Source organism: Pygocentrus nattereri, chromosome 15 (genome assembly GCF_015220715.1).
Source record: "Pygocentrus nattereri isolate fPygNat1 chromosome 15, fPygNat1.pri, whole genome shotgun sequence".
NCBI classification, from domain to species: domain Eukaryota; kingdom Metazoa; phylum Chordata; class Actinopteri; order Characiformes; family Serrasalmidae; genus Pygocentrus; species Pygocentrus nattereri.
The window spans coordinates 18335340-18355618 of NC_051225.1; the positions used below are offsets into that span (position 1 = coordinate 18335340).

General features: G+C 41.7%; 1 protein-coding gene across 3 annotated transcripts in view; it reads left to right on the top strand.

The window, feature by feature from the left end:
- Positions 1–20279, top strand: part of si:ch211-126j24.1 (phosphofurin acidic cluster sorting protein 2) — an 81356-nt gene that overhangs the window by 38972 nt on the left and 22105 nt on the right. For all 3 annotated transcript variants that reach the window (XM_017683046.2, XM_017683047.2, XM_017683045.2), the window contains exons 2-4: positions 4805–4892; positions 9708–9797; positions 12266–12391. In XM_017683046.2, coding sequence (XP_017538535.1) covers positions 4805–4892; positions 9708–9797; positions 12266–12391 — 304 coding nt within the window. The remainder of the gene's footprint in view (positions 1–4804; positions 4893–9707; positions 9798–12265; positions 12392–20279) is intronic.

A 20279-nucleotide genomic window follows, 5' to 3' on the forward strand; every position in this document is an offset into this window, starting at 1 on the left:
TTAAAATCAGTAAAGAAGGTATATTTTGAAACTTCATTATCCTTTAGTCTTTCTCCAGACTCTTATTCATTTATTCCCACACACACACTCACACTGTTTGGTTTCACCACTTTCTGATCTGCGCTATATCCATTCCAGTTGCTACATCTACCTAGCTGCAGTGTATTGTAATGTACATGAACACACATTGTCCTAAAGTGCCCCTTAGAACATATCAAAACAAACCCTCTTTCCTCAAACATCTTATTCCTCTGAAATGTCACTGTAGAAAATAATTGTCTTCTTTTAGACTCCCCTTGAACTGAGAGCACATCTGCAGCTCCATTAAGTCCCAAATCACAGACACATAAAAACGTTTCAACTGCTGTTGTCAAGACATGGTGTGTCTCCAGATTAAACATTTAAATGGTCAGTTCTGTTTCATCAGTCGTATGTGAGAGGGCCTATGACTGTAATGTGACAAATGATGAGTGTTGCTCAAGTATGTATTCCAAATAGGAGGGACTGGACTCCAAATAGGCCAGTCTTAGTTCCAAATGGGTTTGCATTACTTTAAATGCTTTGTTATTGGTCTAAACAAATGTATGCAATAGACTTAACTCTAGCGGGTCCAGCACTCTTTATGACAACTTGTGTTTGACTTGTGTTTCACTCAGGACTAATCTCCGTGCAATTAATGTTTAGCTTAATATCATACCATTGGGTACTCTTAGGAAAAACTGAGAGACAGGTACATAACTTTATTAAACTCAAAACAGCGCACAAGAAGGGGAGAAACACCTGTCCTCAGACCAAGCTAGCTCTCACTGTCAGACTCCAGAACGAAAGCCTAAATTAAAGCTACAAAACAGAAGAACTAACCTAAACTCAGGCGTGACCATCAAATATAAAACATCATCATGCTTGAAACTGCAGTACATTCTGTTGTAAAAACAAGTTGTGTCTTATCTTTTCCATCTTTAATGTGATCTAACCAAAAAAAAAAAAAAAAAAACATCAAGATGAGAGGCAGAGTTTCATGATGAAGCCAAAAAACACTTAATGATCTTGTTAGTGCTTTGATGACTTAGGCTAATTATTGATTCAAAGAAATAATATGAAAAAGTGTGTTTTCTGATGAATACGAAAATAGAAGCAATTATCGGCATCACTATCATTCATTGGCCCATAAAACACACAGCTCAGATCCCTGCCTATAATTTATTTATTTATTTGACTTCATTTTTATCTGAAAAAGCGAATTTGCACAGATCAGCCTTATGTTCAGTCAATATAAAAGAGCAGAAACGCTGGTAGTAAAATCTGTATAAATTTTCATACAAATGTGAACAAAAAACATGAAATCTTTATACAAACATGAAATCTTAAGGGGAAGGAAATCATTCGGCTGTGGATCAAACTCTGATACCACATTTAACAATCCTACATTTAAGATTATTTTTTAAAAATTTAATCGACATTGCAATCTGTCCATTTATTTAATGCAGAAAAGATACAAAATTAAATTTAATTTAATTTAGGTTTTTGTAACCATCCATCCATCCATCCATCCATTATCTTCCGCTTGTCCGGGGTTCGGGTCGCGGGGGCAGCATCCTAAGCAATGAAGCCCAGACCTCCCTTTCCCCAGCCACTTCCGCCAGCTCTCCAAGGGGGATTCCGAGGCGCTCCCAGGCCAGCTGGGCGATATAGTCGCGCCAGCGTGTCCTGGGTCTTCCCCGGGGTCTCCTCCCAGGTGGACTCGCCTGTGACACCTCCCGAGGGAGGCGTCCAGGAGGCATCCTAACCAGATGCCCAAACCACCTCAGCTGGCTCCTCTCGATGTGAAGAAGCAGCGGCTCTACTCCGAGTCCCTCCCGGATGACTGAACTTCTCACCCTATCTCTAAGGGAGAGTCCAGACACCCTGCGGAGGAAACTCATTTCGGCCGCTTGTATTCGCGATCTTATTCTTTCGGTCATTACCCAAAGCCCATGACCATAGGTGAGGGTGGGAACGTAGATCGACCGGTAAATCGAGAGCCTTGCCTTATGGCTCAGCTCTTTCTTTACCACAACAGACCGGTAAAGAGCCCGCATCACTGCTGACCCAGCACCAATCCGCCTGTCAATCTCCCGCTCCCTTGTACCATCACTCGTGAACAAGACCCCGAGATACTTGAACTCCTCCACTTGAGGCAAGAGCCTATCCCCGACCCAGAGAGGGCTCTCCACCCTTTTCCGCCTGAGAACCATGGTCTCGGATTTAGAGGTACTGATTCTCATCCCAGCCGCTTCACACTCGGCTGCAAACCGATCCAGCGAAAGCTGAAGTTCTCGGCCTGATGTCCCCAATAGGACCACATCATCTGCAAACAGCAGCGATGTGACCCTGAGGTCACCAAACCGGACACCCTCCATCCCTTGACTGCGCCTAGAAATTCTATCCATAAAAATTATGAATAGAATCGGTGACAAAGGGCAGCCCTGACGGAGTCCAACTCTCACTGGGAACGAGTCTGACTTACTGCCGGCTATGCGAACCAAACTCCAGCTTTGTTTGTACAGGGCCTGAATGGCTCGTAGCAAAGAGCCATGTACCCCGTACGCCCGAAGCACCTCCCACAGAATACCCCGGGGAACACAGTCGAATGCCTTCTCCAGATCCACAAAGCACATGTGGACTGGTTGGGCAAACTCCCATGAACCCTCCAGAATCCTGGAGAGGGTGAAGAGTTGGTCCAGTGTTCCACGACCAGGGCGGAACCCGCACTGTTCCTCCTGGATCCGAGGTTCGACTATAAGCCGGACTCTCTTCTCCAGTACCCCTGCATAGACCTTGCCAGGGAGGCTGAGGAGTGTGATTCCCCTGTAGTTGGAACACACCCTACGGTCCCCTTTTTTAAAAAGAGGCACCACCACCCCAGTCTGCCAATCCAGTGGCACCGCCCCCGATGTCCACGCAATGTTGAAAAGGCGTGTCAGCCAAGACAGCCCCACAACATCCAGAGCCTTGAGGAACTCAGGGCGGATCTCATCCACCCCTGGAGCCTTGCCACCAAGGAGCTTCTTAACTACCTTAGCGACTTCGGCCTCAGTAATGGACAAGCCTATTCCCATGTCCCCAGACTCAGCCTCCTCACTGGAGAACGTGTCGGTGGGATTGAGAAGGTCCTCAAAGTATTCCTTCCACCGCCCAATGACGTCTTCAGTCGAAGTCAGCAGCACACCATCTCCACTATATACAGTGCTAGTGGCACACTGCTTTCCCCTTCTGAGTCGCCTGACGGTTTGCCAGAATCTTTTCGGAGCCGACTTAAAGTCAGTTTCCAAGGCCTCACCAAACTCCTCCCATACACGGGTTTTTGCCTTGGCGACAACTGAAGCCGCAGATCGCTTGGCCTGTCGATACCTGCCAGCTGCCTCTGGTGTCCCACAGGCCAACCATGCCCGGTAGGACTCCTTCTTCAGCTTGACGGCATCTCTCACCTGGGGTGTCCACCACCGGGTTCGAGGATTACCGCCCCGACAGGCACCAACTACCTTACGGCCACAGCTACAGTCAGCCGCTTCAGCAATGGAGGAACGGAACATGGCCCATTCTGAGTCAATGTCCCCCACCTCCCCCGATATCTGGTCAAAGTTCTGATGGAGGTGTGAGTTGAAGATCACTCTGACAGGTTCTTCTGCTAGACGTTCCCAGCAAACCCTCACTATGCGTTTGGGCTTGCCTGGTCTGACCGGCATCTTCCCCCACCACCTGATCCAACTCACCACCAGGTGGTGATCAGTTGACAGCTCAGCTCCTCTCTTTACACGAGTGTCCAAAACACATGGCCGCAAGTCCGACGACACGACTACAAAGTCAATCATTGAACTGCGGCCTAGGGTGTCCTGGTGCCATGTGCACTTATGGACATCCTTGTGTTCAAACATGGTGTTCGTGATGGACAAACTGTGGTTTGCGCAGAAGTCCAAAAACTGAACACCACTCGGGTTCAGATCAGAGAGGCCATTCCTCCCAATCACACCCCTCCAGGTCTCACTGTCATTGCCCACGTGAGCGTTGAAGTCCCCCAGTAGGACAATAGAGTCTCCAGGAGGAGCACTTTCAAGCACCCTTCCCATGGACTCTAAGAAGGCTGGGTACTCTGAACTGCTGTTCGGTGCATAAGCACAGACAACAGTCAGGACCCGTTCCCCAACCCGAAGGCGTAGGGAAGCTACCCTCTCGTCCACCGGAGAAGACCCCAACATACAGGCACCGAGTCGAGGGGCTATGAGAAAGCCCACACCTGCCCGCCGCCTCTCACCATGGGCAACTCCAGAAAAGAATAAAGTCCAGCCCCTCTCAAGGAGATTGGACCCAGAGCCCAAGCTGTGTGTTGAGGTGAGCCCGACTATATCTAGCCGGTATCTCTCAACCTCGCGCACCAACTCGGGCTCCTTCCCCGCCAGTGAGGTAACGTTCCAAGTTCCAAAAGCCAGTTTCAGCAACCGAGGATCAGAACGCCAAGGCCCACGCCTTTGGGCACTGCCCGATCCACAACGCACCGAACCCCTACTACTGCCCCTCCCATTGGTGGTGGGTCGATGGGAGGGGGGTTTTTTGTAACATCACTTCAAAATACAACCTCCTAGGTACTAGGCATTTGTACATGTTTCTGGTTATGCAGGCTAGAGATATAAAGAAAATAAAAGCTATTGGAAATCTTTTCAAGGAAGTAGAGATCAGGTTTCTGACATAATTAACAATCTAATGAGCCTCTTTCTCTTCTCTCTTTTCCTTACTCCCCTTTTTCTTTTCCCATCTCCTCCTTCCCTAGATTGTGCAGCCTTACATTGAAAAAGCTCATTGTTTTGAAGGAACTGGACCGAGAGCTCAACTCGGTGGTCATCGCTGTCAAGATTCAGGTAATGCATCTGCGTATTTCTGTTGTCTGTCTCTTTCTCTCTTTTGTGCAGCTCAGATGGCACAGTGGTAACTGTGAGCTGTTGCCAAGGTGACAGCTTGTTCAGAGGGAACAGTGAAGTGAAAGGATAAGATGAGTGGGATTCGAGGGTGACTGAAATGATGCATTGTTGGGTTCACAGAGAGGTTTATGTCAGAGTACTAGGAGGCCCTCAGCATTTCTTACAGGTTTTTTTGGCTGCACTGTCGGTGTTTGTGTATCTGTGAGTATTTGAATGTGTATATATTTCACAAACAAACTTTATGCTGTATGCAACATATATAATAAATTGGAACCCAATAACCACATCTGGGTTGTAGGTCAAAGGTAATGACAGATCAGAATTGACTGAAAGGTCAACCCATGTTTTTGTAGTACCTTTGGCTACCTCATCAGGTAGGAGTGCTGAGGTGAGGAGTCTCACCATACTCCTTAGCCTCTGAGCTTATTCTGGATCGGAAGTCAAATCCTTAAGGTCTTAATTAAGTCTGGAAGTCTATTTAAGGCCCTCTGGAGGAGCAGATAAGGATAGTCCTTTAAGGTCACATTATTCTGCTATACCGAAGTGCCCACCCCGCATCTAACATACTGCATATTAGCTCTAATCCTAACTTAGCACACCTGATCCAGTTAATTAATGCCTTCAGAAGTTCCTGAATGTGTGTTTGTCACCAAAGGTGGGTTTGGAACTAAACTCTATGGGCACGGATACTGTTGGGACTGGGACTGGACAGTAAAGACTGAGGAAACGAAGGACGTTTTGAAGTAGCACTTTACGAATCATTACTTTTTCTTAATGCATTGGGTGACTTTCCTTTCAATAAACACAAACAATTGTTGCCCTTACAAAATGGACATAGGAGAAACAAATGAAAAAAGGATAGTAAATCAGAAAGAGAACGACATTTTCAGGCTGTAAGCTGTTATTCTGTCTTCGCCAAAGGTCTGATGACCCAAATAGCCTCATCCTCTTTATTTCTGCTCTTGCTCAGAGTGATCGAGTTGAGTTTGCTCCTTTGTTTCTTTCTCTGTCTATCTTTTCTCCATCCTACACTCCAGTCCAGTTTTTTTAATCAGCAGTCATACTTTTTTTGGATGGCTTATTGACTTTGATATGAACATATTTTGCTGTTAAACATATAGTAATGTTAATATGTCAGTTGTTATACTTCAAATGTAATATTACTATATTATGATTAATATTTGTTATTAATAAATAAATATCAGCATAAGTAAATGTAAAAAGATCTACCATCTACCAGAACTCACAGAACACAGATAAACTCTTCTGCTGACTATTTTAGCTGGGTCATCATAGCATTGGAACTATTCCAGTACTCACCTATTGCCAAATGGTTATGAAAACAACAACAACAAAAACTCTTACTCTTATTATTATTAACCATCAAAGTCAGCCAGTCCAATATCAAAAACAAACACACCGAAGGTGAGTCTTAAAAGCAGTGTCCACAAAAAATCCAGAAATCACAACACTACTGAGAGGGCAAGGCAAAAAGCAAGGTAGAAGAAAACAAAGCAAGGTTCATACACAAAATGGCAAACAGACAAAATGAAAGGCTCGGTAAGGTTCTCATAACAAAGGCAGTGTTTGCAATGATCTAAGCTAAAGCCTGTGCTTATATACTAAACTAACACGTAACCATGACAAGGAACAGGTGTGAGTGATCAGTAGTCAGGTGAGCCAGGTAAATTGAGCTGGTAAGTAACATCATTTAATCTGTTTTACAATCTGGAATGGGCCGATATACTTGGGGTGCAGTTTCTTGCAACTCTCCCCAAACCTGAGATCCTGAGTCGATAACCGCACACATCTCCAGGCTGGAATGAGGGGGTCTTACCATGACGGGAATCTGTTTCATCTGCTTGAGAAGTATGGGACTAGAAGAAATGTTAACCTGAAAATGTGAAAAAGACGTTTAACAGATCATAAATATTCTAGGTTTTTATGATCTGTGAGAATAAGAAAGGGATGTTGAGCTCCCTCCAACCAGTGCGGCCACCTTCTAGTGCTAGCTTAACTGCTAGTAGTTCTCTGTTGCCTATACCATAATTATGTTCTGCAGGGAAGAGCTTGTGGGAGTAAAAGGCGATGAGATAAAGTTTTGGAGGATGAACAGTACCGATTCCGGATTCTGATACATTTACTTCTACTTAAAAAAAGCATAGATGGGCCTGGGTGTTTTAAGTATGAGAGGTGTAGTGAAAGCATTTTTTTAGCTTGGACTTTTCTGCCTCTGGACTCCAAACTACCTTCTTTTGAGGCTCCTTTAAGAAGAGCAGTGAGTGGAGTGGTGATGGAACTGAAGTTCCGAATGAACCTACAATAAAAATCAGCAAAGCCAAAAAAAATCTCTGTAGTTCTTTCACCAACCACAGCCTCTACCTTGTGGTCATCCAAGACCAACCCTGATGTTCTAATGACATAACCTCGGAAACCCCCAGTAGGAGGAGGAATGAAGCTAATGCCTCATTAACATAGTCTTCCATGGCCTTCTGTTCTTCTAGTGTAAGGGGGTAAACTTTGGATTTAGGAAGAGTAGCGCAAGAGTAATCTCAATCAGATTAATGGCACAGTCAGAAGTATGGTGTGGTGACGAGTTTGTAGTATTGGCCTTGCTAAAAACCTCTGACAGGTCTGCGTAGACTTCTGGAATCTGAGTCACATGATATATCTGGACTTTCTATGGAAGTGGAATTAACAGGAAAAGCTAGACAGTTATCTGTAGGCATCCATCCATTTTCTAAGCCGCTTCTCTGTCAGGGTCGCGGGGGGGTGCTGGAGCCTATCCCAGCAGTCTTCGGGCGGAAGGCAGGATACACCCTGGATGGGTCGCCAGTCCATGGCAGGGCAGACAGACAGACACAGACAGTCACTCACACCTAGGGGCAATTTAGCACGTCCAATCGGCCTGACTGCATGTCTTTGGACTGTGGGAGGAAACCGGAGAACCCGGAGGAAACCCACGCAGACACGGGGAGAACATGCAAACTCCACACAGAGAGGACCCCGGTCGCCCGGCCAGGGAATCGAACCCAGGCCCTCCTCACTGTGAGGCGACAGCGCTACCCACCACGCCACCGTGCCGCCCCTATCTGTAGGCAGTGATTTCTTTTTCAGACCAGGAAATTTGTGGATTATGTTTCTCTAGCTAGGGGAGACCTATCACGATGGAAATTTCAGATGAACTGATTTTAAAACTAAAACAGTACTTCTCTCAATTTGCATGGTACTAGTTTGCAGGTCGACAAGGTGAGTGACTTAAGTGATCGGTTCTTGGTCAACCGAGTCCCCATCCAGCACAAAGAGGGGTATGTAGAGGTTAAACAGGGATCTTTAGCTGGCATACCACCTTGGCATGGGTAAAAGTTAGGATGGTATAAAGTTGCCTTCAGCTCCTGAGTTGATCTAGGCTGGTAAAACAGAAGAAGAATTCAGGCAATAAATAGTTACAGGAAACATGAATGATTTTGAAACCAACCCCTTAGCAAAAACACTCACCCTGTGGTCCTGGAGTTGGTGCCTTATGCTTGTGTGTTTGAGCCCGACAGTCACGTAATACATGACCCATAGCACCACGGTAGAGACACAAGCACGCATGGAGATGTCAAGTCTCTCCTCTTTCGACAACCTTGAGGATTCTCGTTACATAGGATCAGGAGATGTGCTTGAACTTGTAGACGATGATCCAGACAGATTGGCATAGCATTTAGTTGATCTAAGGTTGATCTATTTTATTGTCTCTACAGGCTAGTTCTGTTCTGAATTTAGTCCATGATGAAAAGCATTCAGCAAAGCAGGCTCATTCCAACCACTACTAGCTGTGAGGGTGCGGCATTCCGAAACAAACGTGGCTACTGAGCGAGTACCTTGACAGAGCTTGAAGGAGTTCACAACAAGAGTGACCCTCATGAGGGTGATCAAACACAATGCAAAAGTCATTCAAAAACTGTTCATATGATTTATCCTTAATGGCATTCCACACCGCCGTAGCCCCCTCCAAAGCCTTATCTGACAGAAGGGCAACCAAAAATGCTATTTTGGCCTGATCAGAGCTAGGGGTGAATTGCTGAAGAACATGCAGCATTGCAACAAAACCCACTACATTTCTCTGGGTTTCCGTCAAATTTATCGAGCTTACTAACTGGAAAAGTGCTAAGACTATTGTGGAAATTAAGGGGGCCCTACCAGACAGATGTTAAATCTGAGTAGACAGATCCTTAACACTGTTAATGATCCAATTGAGACTGTTGCTTGCATTGTTGTGATTTTAACTCCCCAATAGACTGAGGTTGGAGAGAAGCTAGTAATGTTGTCCCAGGAGCTCGCCCTGAATGTTAACGGTCATCTGGACAATGTTGAGGTCTGCTGTCTGCATGATGGCAAAGTACTCTGGGAAAACTTCAGTCATTTTCTTACTTTATTTACAACCTAGAAAACTGTATTATGAATAATAATCTAGAAGAAAAGGCTGTATTTTTTTATTGTCCACAATCTTGTCAAACTTTGAATGTAAGGGATAATAGTATGCTAACTGACTGTCACTGTTTCTGGGGTTTTGGAGTTCAATATCATGCTTTGATTGATTACAATTTAATCAGTCCACATTTATCAGGGTATTCATTTGACCATGGCAAATAACAGTAAAAATGAACCTTGATGAGCACAATTACTACTATAAATGTGTTACGTTCCCGTGTGTGTGTGTGTGTGTGTGTGTGTGTGTGTGTGTGTGTGTGTGTGTGTGTGTGTCTTCAGGGCTCCAAACGTATACTGAGGTCCAACGAGTATGTGCTCCCTCCCAGTGGCCTGATGGAGACAGACCTGGAGCTCACTTTCTCCTTGCAGGTAGAAACCATAGCTCACACTAATATGTAATTCTTCTGGGAGTCGATGCCCATACCAATGACATTACACAATTCTCAATACCTGATACAACAGAAAACTAGTATTTCTGGAAACAGAAATTCCATTCATAATACAAAAAATGCTTTGTTTGAACATGAAAAAATAAACAGCGAAATCCTTCAAGTGTTTAACAAAAGTAAACAGTAACCTTCATTATTAACATTATTATTGATCTTGTTGTGGACATGTTCAAATAAACATGCTTGTTTTAGTAAGATAGTATGCAATATACAACTACCTGCCTGGCAGCAACAGCAAAAATGACACAAGTCTACCTGAAAACTAACATATTTTGCTCTCAGATGATTAAACAATAAGAACACTACAACAAGGAAGTTAAAATCTCTAAGGTAGTTTAGAACCAAGCCATATCAAGCCTATGCCAGTTATTTCTACAATTGATAGCACTAGTTATCAAACAAAATTGAGCTTGACCTGATCAAGCTACTTCATCAGGATACTAAAGCTAACGCTGCAGTGGCACATTTAGAAACCATTGTGTATTTTTGCGTCAGTAGGTGTTACCGAGTTTACCGATATTTTAATTAAGTCTTTGACTTAGTACAAGGCATTGTTTTTTGTGACATCTCTTATTGGTAAAGTCATTAATATGAAGACAATTTTTTGGTCAGAGTATCATTTCCCCACTTTAAAAACACTTTTTATTTTGTTTTTCAAGTCAGATATGATTCAGTTGATGTCTGAATCTGTAATCCATTTACGTTGGTCATGTAGAGCATAATGAACTGTCAGGGTAATTTTCTTTTAAAACTGATTAAGTTTGCAACAGTTGCAAGGGGGCTGGAGGCTGAATAAAAGTGCTGACTATAGTCAGAAGCCCTTCACTGTTTACACATTCCACTTGGCTTTCTTCTAAAGCTTTCCAGTTTTTGGTCAAATAGCAAAGCTGATGTCTGGTGAAGGTGGACTGAACCAGATCACAGTATGTGTAGACATTGTATGTATACACTATCTCACAAAAGTGAGTACACCCCTCACATTTCTGCAAATATTTTATTATATCTTTTCATGGTTCAACATTATAGAAATTAAACTTGGATCTAACTTAAAGTGTAGTCAGTGTACAGCTTGTATAGCATTTATAGATTTACTGTCCTCTGAAAAGAACTCAACACAGTTATTAATGTCTAAATAGCTGGCAACACAAGTGAGTCCACCTCACAGTGAACATGTTCAAATTGTGCCTAATTGTGTCATTGTCCCTCCCTGGTGTCATGTGAATCATTAGAGTTACAAGATTCCAGGTGTGAATGAGGGAAATTTGGTATTTGGATACTCAACATGGCACCTCATGGCAAAGTACTCTTTGAGGATGTGAGAAATAGAATTGTTCCTCTCCACAAAGACGCCTAGGCTATAAGAAGATTTCTAACACCCTGAAACTGAGCTATAGCACGGTGGCCAAAATCATACATTGATTTTCCAGGACAGGTTCCACTCCTCCGAACAGGTCTCGCCAGGGTAGACCAATGAATCCACGTGTTCAGCATCATATTAGGTTCAAAAAATAGACACGAGTGCTGCCAGTATTGCTGCAGAGGTTGAAGTAGAGGGAGGTCAGCCTGTCAGTGTTCAGACCATACGCCGCACAATGCATCCACACAATCTGCATGGCCATCATCCCAGAAGGAAGCCTCTTCTGAAGCTGACGCCCAAGGAAGCTCGGAACAGTTTGCTGAAGACAAGCAGTCCAAGAATATAGAATACTGGAACCATGTCCTGTGGTCTAACGAGACCAAGATAAACTTATTTGGCTCAGATGGTATCTATCATGTGTGGTGCCACCCTGGTGAGGAGTACCAAGACTTGCTTACAGTCAAGCATGGTGGTGGTAGCATCATGTTCTGGAGCTGCATGAGTGCTGCTGGTACTGTAGAGCTGAGGTTTGTTGAGGGAATTTGAACATGTACTGTGACATTCTGAAGCAGAGCACAATCCCCTCCCTTCGGAAACTGCGCCACATAGCAACTCTATAGCGACCCCAAACACACCTTGAAGATGACAACTGCCTTGCTGAAGGTAAAGATGATGGACTGGCCAAGTATGTCTCCAGACCTAATCTCAATTGAGCACCTGTGGGGCATTATCAAGCGGAAGGAGGAGCACAAGTTGTCCATGAATTCCATGCCCAAGAGGGTTAAGGTAGTGCTAGATAATAATGGGGGTCACACATAATATTTTAAAATTGTGTGTGTGTGTGTGTGTGTGTGTGTGTGTGTGTGTGGGAAAGAGAGAGATCTTGGTAACAGGCTGGAACGCTACATTGCATCAAACCAAAGTGATGTAATGTTCTGCAACTTTACAGACAAGTCATTGTGTTCTCTCTCTCTCATCACCCTTTCACTTTTTCTCTTTGTCTGTTTTCCTATTTTTCTCTTTCTCTTCAGTATCCACACTTCCTGAAGAGAGATGCTAACCGTTTACAGATTATGCTTCAGAGAAGGAAGCGCTATAAGAATCGGACTATACTAGGATACAAAACCCTGGCTGTGGGTGTCATCAACATGGCAGAGGTAGGAATTAAACTACACAGCCACATGAAAGTCTTTTCTTTCTAGCCCTTAGTCACTATTAAAGTCTTTGCTCACCATTTTATTTCTCATTACATGTTTAACTGATACTTTAAAACTGTCGTCTCCAACCCCCTGCAGGGTTTATTTCCAACCTGCTTTTAATATGCTGCCCTTCCCTTACCTAAAACAAATACATCTGACTCAGATAATCAGGAACTTCTAAAAAAGTTAAGTAGCTGGAGCACGTGTGACAAATTGTGGTTGGAACTACAGGAAAGTAGCTCTCTCCAGGACCTGGGTTAGAGATCACTGCTTAAACAAATCATTATACATGTCTAAATTGAATTATTGAAAGAATAATGAAAAATATGAAAGAATGAAAGAATATTGAAAAAATTGAAAGAGAGAGTTTTGTGAAAAACCAAGAAATATTTAATGTCCAAAGTTGCTAAGAGGCAAACAAGTTAACAAATAATGCAAGCTTATGACCACCAATTAGCACTGTGCAAATCATCACAAACCTCGAATTGTGCTGAGAGGGAGAAAGTTTCAAAAAGACTGACTGAATTTCTTACAACTGAATATCCCACAATGCACTACATTGCATCTCTCAATGCAGGTAGATTTGCTTGTATGGTTTCTGACACTGTATGAGGCACTGTTACCTAGACAAAAGTATCATATAGCTAAACAGCTATGGGGCCTAATTTGTGTCTGTACTTTTTTGATGTAGTTACGCAGCTTGCACAGTGATAATTGGCATTCGAAAGCTTCCATTACTTGTTAGATACATTAGCCTGTTAGTTCCAGTGCAAAAGTTAAGAAGCAGGCTTTGGAGACTACACATGTCTTGGCTGTTTGACTATATTGGACTAAGGAGAAAATTGTGCAAATAATTTTTTTGCTGAATTATCACTTAAAAAGGCTTAGATTATAATATTGGTTGGCACTTCTTGAAGTAAACCTAAGGTAGCTTTAGTTCTCTCCAGATGTTCTCTTTGGATGTTCCCTGTTTCCGAAGTCTAAACTTCAAACCCCTTCAATATTTTCAATATCAATCACATAATTGCAGCAACTAGGGTTGCAAAATTCAAAGATACAATAGAATGGAAAACTGGTTTAGTTGATAAAATTGGTATAGTTGAAAAAGGATAGTTTAGTACATGGAACTGACCTACCGTGAACCTTAAAATCTGTAATCTACCTTTTCAAATGCAAATCCATTTGCCCCGATTTGCAGTAGAGGGTGGTAAAACAGACCAGTTCTGCAAACCTAAATTAAATAAATAATATTATTATCTTGTTGGTATTTTCAACCCCAAAATTTACATACACCAGCCATGTTCTAGCCCAGCAGGTATTGTGTAAGCAGGATAGACTGAGGGATCAGTAGAACAGTGTGACAAGAACCCCCCAAGAGGGATAGATAACAGAACACAAGTAAAATGAGATGAAGAGCCTCAAGGCAAGCTGATTTTGTAGAGGTTTTTAACAGCAAAAGAATAAACAATGACAACGGAGCAAGAACATTTAAAATGGCAGACTGTGCAAAAAGCAAGCTCCACGTAATCGGTGAAGCTAACTATGTAGTATGATGACCTAAATTATTTACTTATATATTTTCCTGCCTGTGTCCATTTTGGCATGTTGCTACTGTGTGAGCCATTGTGATGCCTTGCTGTAAATTGGAGCAGAGCTCCCTTTTATGTAGACATCAGAGAACAGTTTCAAATTCTGAATAATGCATTCTTTAGCACCTTTAAGTGTCCTTGATCGATTATTACTAATGTTAACAAATATTTAATGAATAATCGTGGACAAATGTTAAACAAACAAAGGCCTATAACATAAAAAATACAAAATGCATTTTTCTTCCTTCATACATACAAATACTACGTTTAGGTAGTGTCGGAAATAGGAAAATACCAATACCTCCTACTTGTAAATTGCGCTCGAACAGCAGTCATATTTACAACTGGTAACCTCAGGATTATGAGGTGTAATGTGTAATGTAACCTTTCACCTTATACACAAATGAAAAGTGCTAAACTTCCAGTGAGTATGGAAAAGAAATCTGCCTGATGCTCTCTATTAGATCTGTGTGCTGTTTAATACAGCAAAGAAAAAGCAGGAGATTGTTTCCTTCAGATAGTGGGCGTGTCTATGAACCAATAACCGAACAGAGCAAAGTCATATTTACTAGTTAACCATCTGTTATATACAACCTTCTGTTGAGCACCCAAATGCAGCATTAATTGCAGTAGTATGAGTGACTGTCATGCTCTCTGCATGTAGGATTATCAGTTCACTTACTGGTTTTGCTCACTGCAGTGCTATTTAACCATGCTATAGTTGTCATTGTCAACGTCTGCAGCAGTTGGTCGTGAGAGCTTTGTTATTGACAAACTAAATGTGCCTTTTTTTCCCCCTTCTCCTACATGAAGCTTGCCTCCACACTTCATAAGTTAATGAGCTCCCATACCATTGATGGTGTTTATTAGCATCATGCTTTTTTTCAGTCAATTTACCATTTCTGGTTGCAGTTACCACAGAAGTGATGGTTGGCTGTGAAGTGTCTGTCTCTGTCAGTACATTATTGCATTAATGAACTTGGTGGAATTACAATTTAGCATCACAGTACTGGCAACTCTAGCAGCAATATGACCATATGACACACTCTACAAATGTTTAACTTTATTCTGGACATATGTTGTGTATATTGATATTAGTAACAATGCCAGAGTACTTTTTGCTTCTATGTATGAAAATGCATTTATTGTTCAATACTTGTCATAGCAATAGTGAACTATTCATCATACAATTCACATCCCAGCACTCCCCACTAACCTCTGCCAGCAGAGTAATGCCACTGTGAAACTAAGTAACACCCTTGAAGTCTGATGTGGGTGATGTGGGTAGATTCCATTGCAGTCTGTTTGTCCAGACATGGATAGTTCCACGTGATGTCAGAAATGGTTAGATTATATGTGAGAAGGTTAATGCTTGTATTGAGACCTAAAAATCACGCTTCAAAAGAACCTTTCAGTAAACAGCTATTAAAAGACATAAGCTAAATTGCTGACCTGAGTTTGGCTCTTTCCTGAGATTTCTAAAAGACTGTGTAAACAAAGCCTTTGTGAGAAAAAAGAAATTCTGATTTTTCTCTCTTTCGTGCCATTTTAACAGAGCTGTCTTTTAAAGGTTTCTTAGTCAGGTTAATAATGAGTAGAGCTGGCACTTACCACCCTCTACTGATTTTTCTTTGTTACACCAACTGGACAATGAGTGTGTGTGTGTGCGTGTGCATACATGCTCCATTATGTGAAAGCGTGGGCAGACTGGCACCATCTTTGCAGCCTCAGGATGTTTCTTCAAATACCTGCAATTAGTTTCACCAGTTGCACCCCCGCAAGCTCCTTACGGCAATCTGCCAATGCTTCAGTTATGACAGAGCAGCTGTCGTTTGGCAGACAGCTAACTAGGAGAAGAAAGAGTTTCTTTTGCCTAAGAGCAGGATAGACTAAGGGATCAGTGGAGCAGTGTGATGAAACCCCCCCCAAGAGGGACAGATAACAGAACTCAAGTAAAATGAGATGAAGAGGCATGAGGCAAGCTGATTTTGTAGAGGTTTTCAATAGCAAGAGGAAGTGCAAATGGAATTCTGTAATCCAAGGCAGTAAAGTATGGATGCTTATCACTATTAAAATTAAAATGAAAATGTAATATGCAAAATTGCTATGTGTTTGATTGTTTACATTTAAATGTCCCCCTCATATATTATGTTGAGCTCAAAATGAAAATTTAGATTCAGTACTGTGAGTTTACTTTGCCATTTGGTATACTAGTATTGACATTTAATTTATACAAAGATTTAGATGCCTTATGAGTAGTTTTATTTCATTTAAAATGTATTTTCAGAATTGCTTATTTATGCTTAATGTGTGATTATCCAATAATTGTGCCAAAATTAAAATGTAATTCATCTTACATGCATTTTCACTCTCTAATAATGCATTTGAAACTGCATTATGAAAGAAAAGACCAAGCTAGAAAGAGGGCAAGATGCAAACATTAAAGGGAAAACAGCGCCTCTCCTGTTTGTAATTACACATTCCCACCTGAAGCGCACATTCTGTGACAAAATGCCTTTGAAAATGCATTTGCGCCAATCACATTTTCACTTTCATAGACTTCCCAACATGTCAGTCCTCTAACAGCACAAAGCAACAGCTTTGTTTAAAACATGACTGTTAAAGAATTTAGTTACTCTGACATTAGCAGATGAGATGAAGAAGAGAAATATAGCCACTTGGGATACATAATGGCCAAGTTTTCTTGCCAACTTCTTTTTCGAATTTTCTGGTCCACCTTTAACAGTGAAGCAGTTACATGCATGTGCCTCATGTGCCTGAATGTTACAGTAGCACCGTTCAAGGTGGACTGGAAAATAAATATGAAAAAGAAGCTAACTTCCATCTTGTTTCATGAACAGTGGCTGAAAGTGAAGCTGGACATAGAGATAACAATTGATGATCTTCTACAATCCATGTATCGAACACAAGGCCCGTGACACAATCCTGTCCGGCCCACAAAAGTATTTAAATTTTCTATTAATCTATTCTATTATCTATTCTATTAACCCTTTTTTACAATGTGCTGCACTAAAGTTCCCATCATGCACAGCAATGTAATGTGCTCCGACTCTCCTGCCCCACCAACAGTCTATTAGACAACAGTTACACCTCAGTTCTACACAATTCTGCACAATTCCACACCAGTCATATCACTGCATTTCAGCTCCAGTTCAGTCAATATTAACACTTAACATTAGCTAAACAGCTCTGAAACTGAGCCCAAGTCTTAATGAACTTGCAGCAAAGAAAGGATGCCAGGTGTCTAATTCAAGCAAATAGGCAGGTTTAAAAAATTTTCTGGGGACATTTAAATAATGACTATTTCAAATATTCATGTAATATTTGAAAGTCTAGTATAAGTGTCTGTATTTTACTGTTAAAGTTATACACATTTTGAATAAACAGTGGCCAATTATAACATAGCATTAATTAAAAATTTTAAAAAAGTTTTTTTTTTTTTTTTTTTTTTTTTTTTTTTTTTTTGGACCACAGATTTGTTGACATTTATTAATATGGCCCCTTTAGTGGTTGAGTTTGACACCCCTGTTCTACAAAGTGAGCATAAGAGGGGATATATTGCTCTACTGCTCATCTGCTAATACTACATGAATTGCAAAGTGTTGTGGAATTAAAATAAGTAACCAACACTACATTCCTAAACAAGGCCCCCATCTTCTAATTTTACCAGCTGGCTAACGTGATCCAGCTCATTGTCACACATATATACCAGTGATTTTTGCAATATTAATTTTGGAAAAGGAAAGCAGAACACTGGAGATGCCCTAGATGAATTTGCCGAGAAATACCATGTTATTTATATGGCATAGCAGCTGTTGCCATCTCGGCCACTGTGTCGAGGTGGTTGTGTCATCTACCCATGTCTATGTGTACCAGTACAATTACAAATAAATAATTTAATGAGTACATTTCTGATCATAGATAAAGTGGAACACAGTAAAAAATCTGATGTGTAATTTGTAAGTTATAAAATAACCCTCAAACATTGTGGCTCAAACTGATTTAAAAGGAAAATCTGCCATATCTACCTGATGTCCAATTAAATATTTTTTGTGGGTCATGTATGAAGACAAATAAATAATCTAAAAATTATATACTGTTTTGTATTACTCCAACTTCTGAAAAAAAAGTTGCACCTCCATGTTTCAGCTAAAACCTTTTTTGCTGAGTGTGAGTTCGCCCTGTCCTTGTGGGTTGATTGACAGGTGGGAAAGTCTTGAAAATGGCAATACAGTCAGGTCGAATACATTTTCAAAGGCATTTTGCCGCAGATGAGCACAGTGGATGTAATTGCAAACAGGAGATGTTCTGTTTCCCTTTTATATTAAAAATTTCTCTCTTTATAGCCTGGTATTCTCTTTAATAATGTTATTTTACATGCATTATTACAGAAGGAAAATACATATACACAATATTTATAAAAGCATTTACTCACCCGTCTAAATCATTGAATTCAGGTGTTCCAATCACTTGCATGGCCACAGGTGTGTAAAAAAACCAAGCACCTAGGCCTGCAGACTGCTTCTACAAACATTAGTGAAAGAATGGGTCGCTCTTGGGAGCTCAGCAAATTCTAGCATGGTACTGTGATCGGATGCCGTCTGTCCAAGTCCAGTCATGAAATTTCCTCGCTACTAAATATTCCACAGTCAACTGTCAGTGGTATTATAACAAAATGGAAACTCCGGCACAAAGTGGTCAGCCACGTAAAATGACAGAGTGGGGTCAGCTGAGGCGCATAGTGCGCAGAGGACAGCAACTTCCTGCAGAGTCAATTGCTACAGACCTCCAAACTTCATGTGGCCATCAGATTAGCTGAAGAAAATCATAGAGAGCTTTATGGAATGGGTTTCCATGGCCAAGCAGCTGCATTCAAACCTTACATCACCAAGCGCAATGCAAAGCATCGAATGCAGTGGTGTAAAGCGCCGCCACTGGACTCTAGAGCAGTGGAGACATGTTCTCTTGGAGTGATGAATCACTCTGTCAGGCAATCCAATGGATCAGTTTGGGTTTTGCGGTTGCCAGGAGAACAGTACTTGTCTGACTGCATTGTGCCAAGTGTAAAGTTTGGTGGAGGATGATTATGGTGTGGGGCTGTTTTTCAGGAGCTGGGCTCGGCCCCTTAGTTCCAGTGTGAGTGTGTGTGTGTATGTGTGTGTGTGCATATATATCTGTTTATATACAGTGGTGCTTGAAAGTTTGTGAACACTTTAGAATTTTCTATATTTCTGCATAAATATGACCTAAACCATCATCACAAATTAACTGTATTAATTAACAATAACTGCAACTAAACGTTTCCTGTAACTGTTGATCAGTCCTGCACACCGGCTTAGAGGAATTTTAACCCTTTCCTCCGTATAGAACAGCTTCAACTCTGGGATGTTGGTGGGTTTCCTCACATTTAACTGCTCACTTCGGGTCCTTCCACATTTTGATGGGATTAAGGTCAGGACTTTGACTTGGCCATTCCAGAACATTAACTTTATTCTTCTTTAAACATTCTTTGGTAGAACGACTTGTGTGCTTAGGGTCGTTGTCTTGCTGCATGACCCACTTTCTCTTGAGATTCATTTCATGGACAGATGGACTGACATTTTACTTTAGAATTCTCTGATACAATTCAGAATTCATTCTTCCATCAATGATGGCAAGCCGTCCTGGCCCAGATGCAGCAAAACATGCAGAAACCATGATACTACCACCACTATGTTTCACAGATGGGATAAGATTCTTATGCAGGAATGCAGTGTTTTCCTTTTTCCAAACATAACGTTTTTCATTTAAACCAAAAAGTTCTATTTTGGTCTCATCCATCCACAAAACATTCTTACAATAGCCTTCTGGCTTGTCCATGTGTTGTGATCTTTAGCAAACTGCACATGAGCAGCTGTGTTCTTTTTGGAGAGCAGTGACTTTCTCCTTGCAACCCTGCAATGCACACCATTGTTGTTCAGTGTTCTCCTGATGGTGGACTCATGAACATTAACATTAGCCAATGTGACAGAGGCCTTCAGTTGCTTAGAAGTTACTCTGGGGTCCTTTGTGACCTCGCAGACTATTACACGCCTTGCTCTTGGAGTGATCTTTGTTGGTCGACCACTCCTGGGGAGGGAAGCAGTGGTCTTGAATTTCCTCAATTTGTATACAATCTGTATGACTGTGGATTGGTGGAGTCCAAACTCTTTAGAGATGGTTTTGTAACCTTTTCCAGCCTGATGAGCATCAACAAC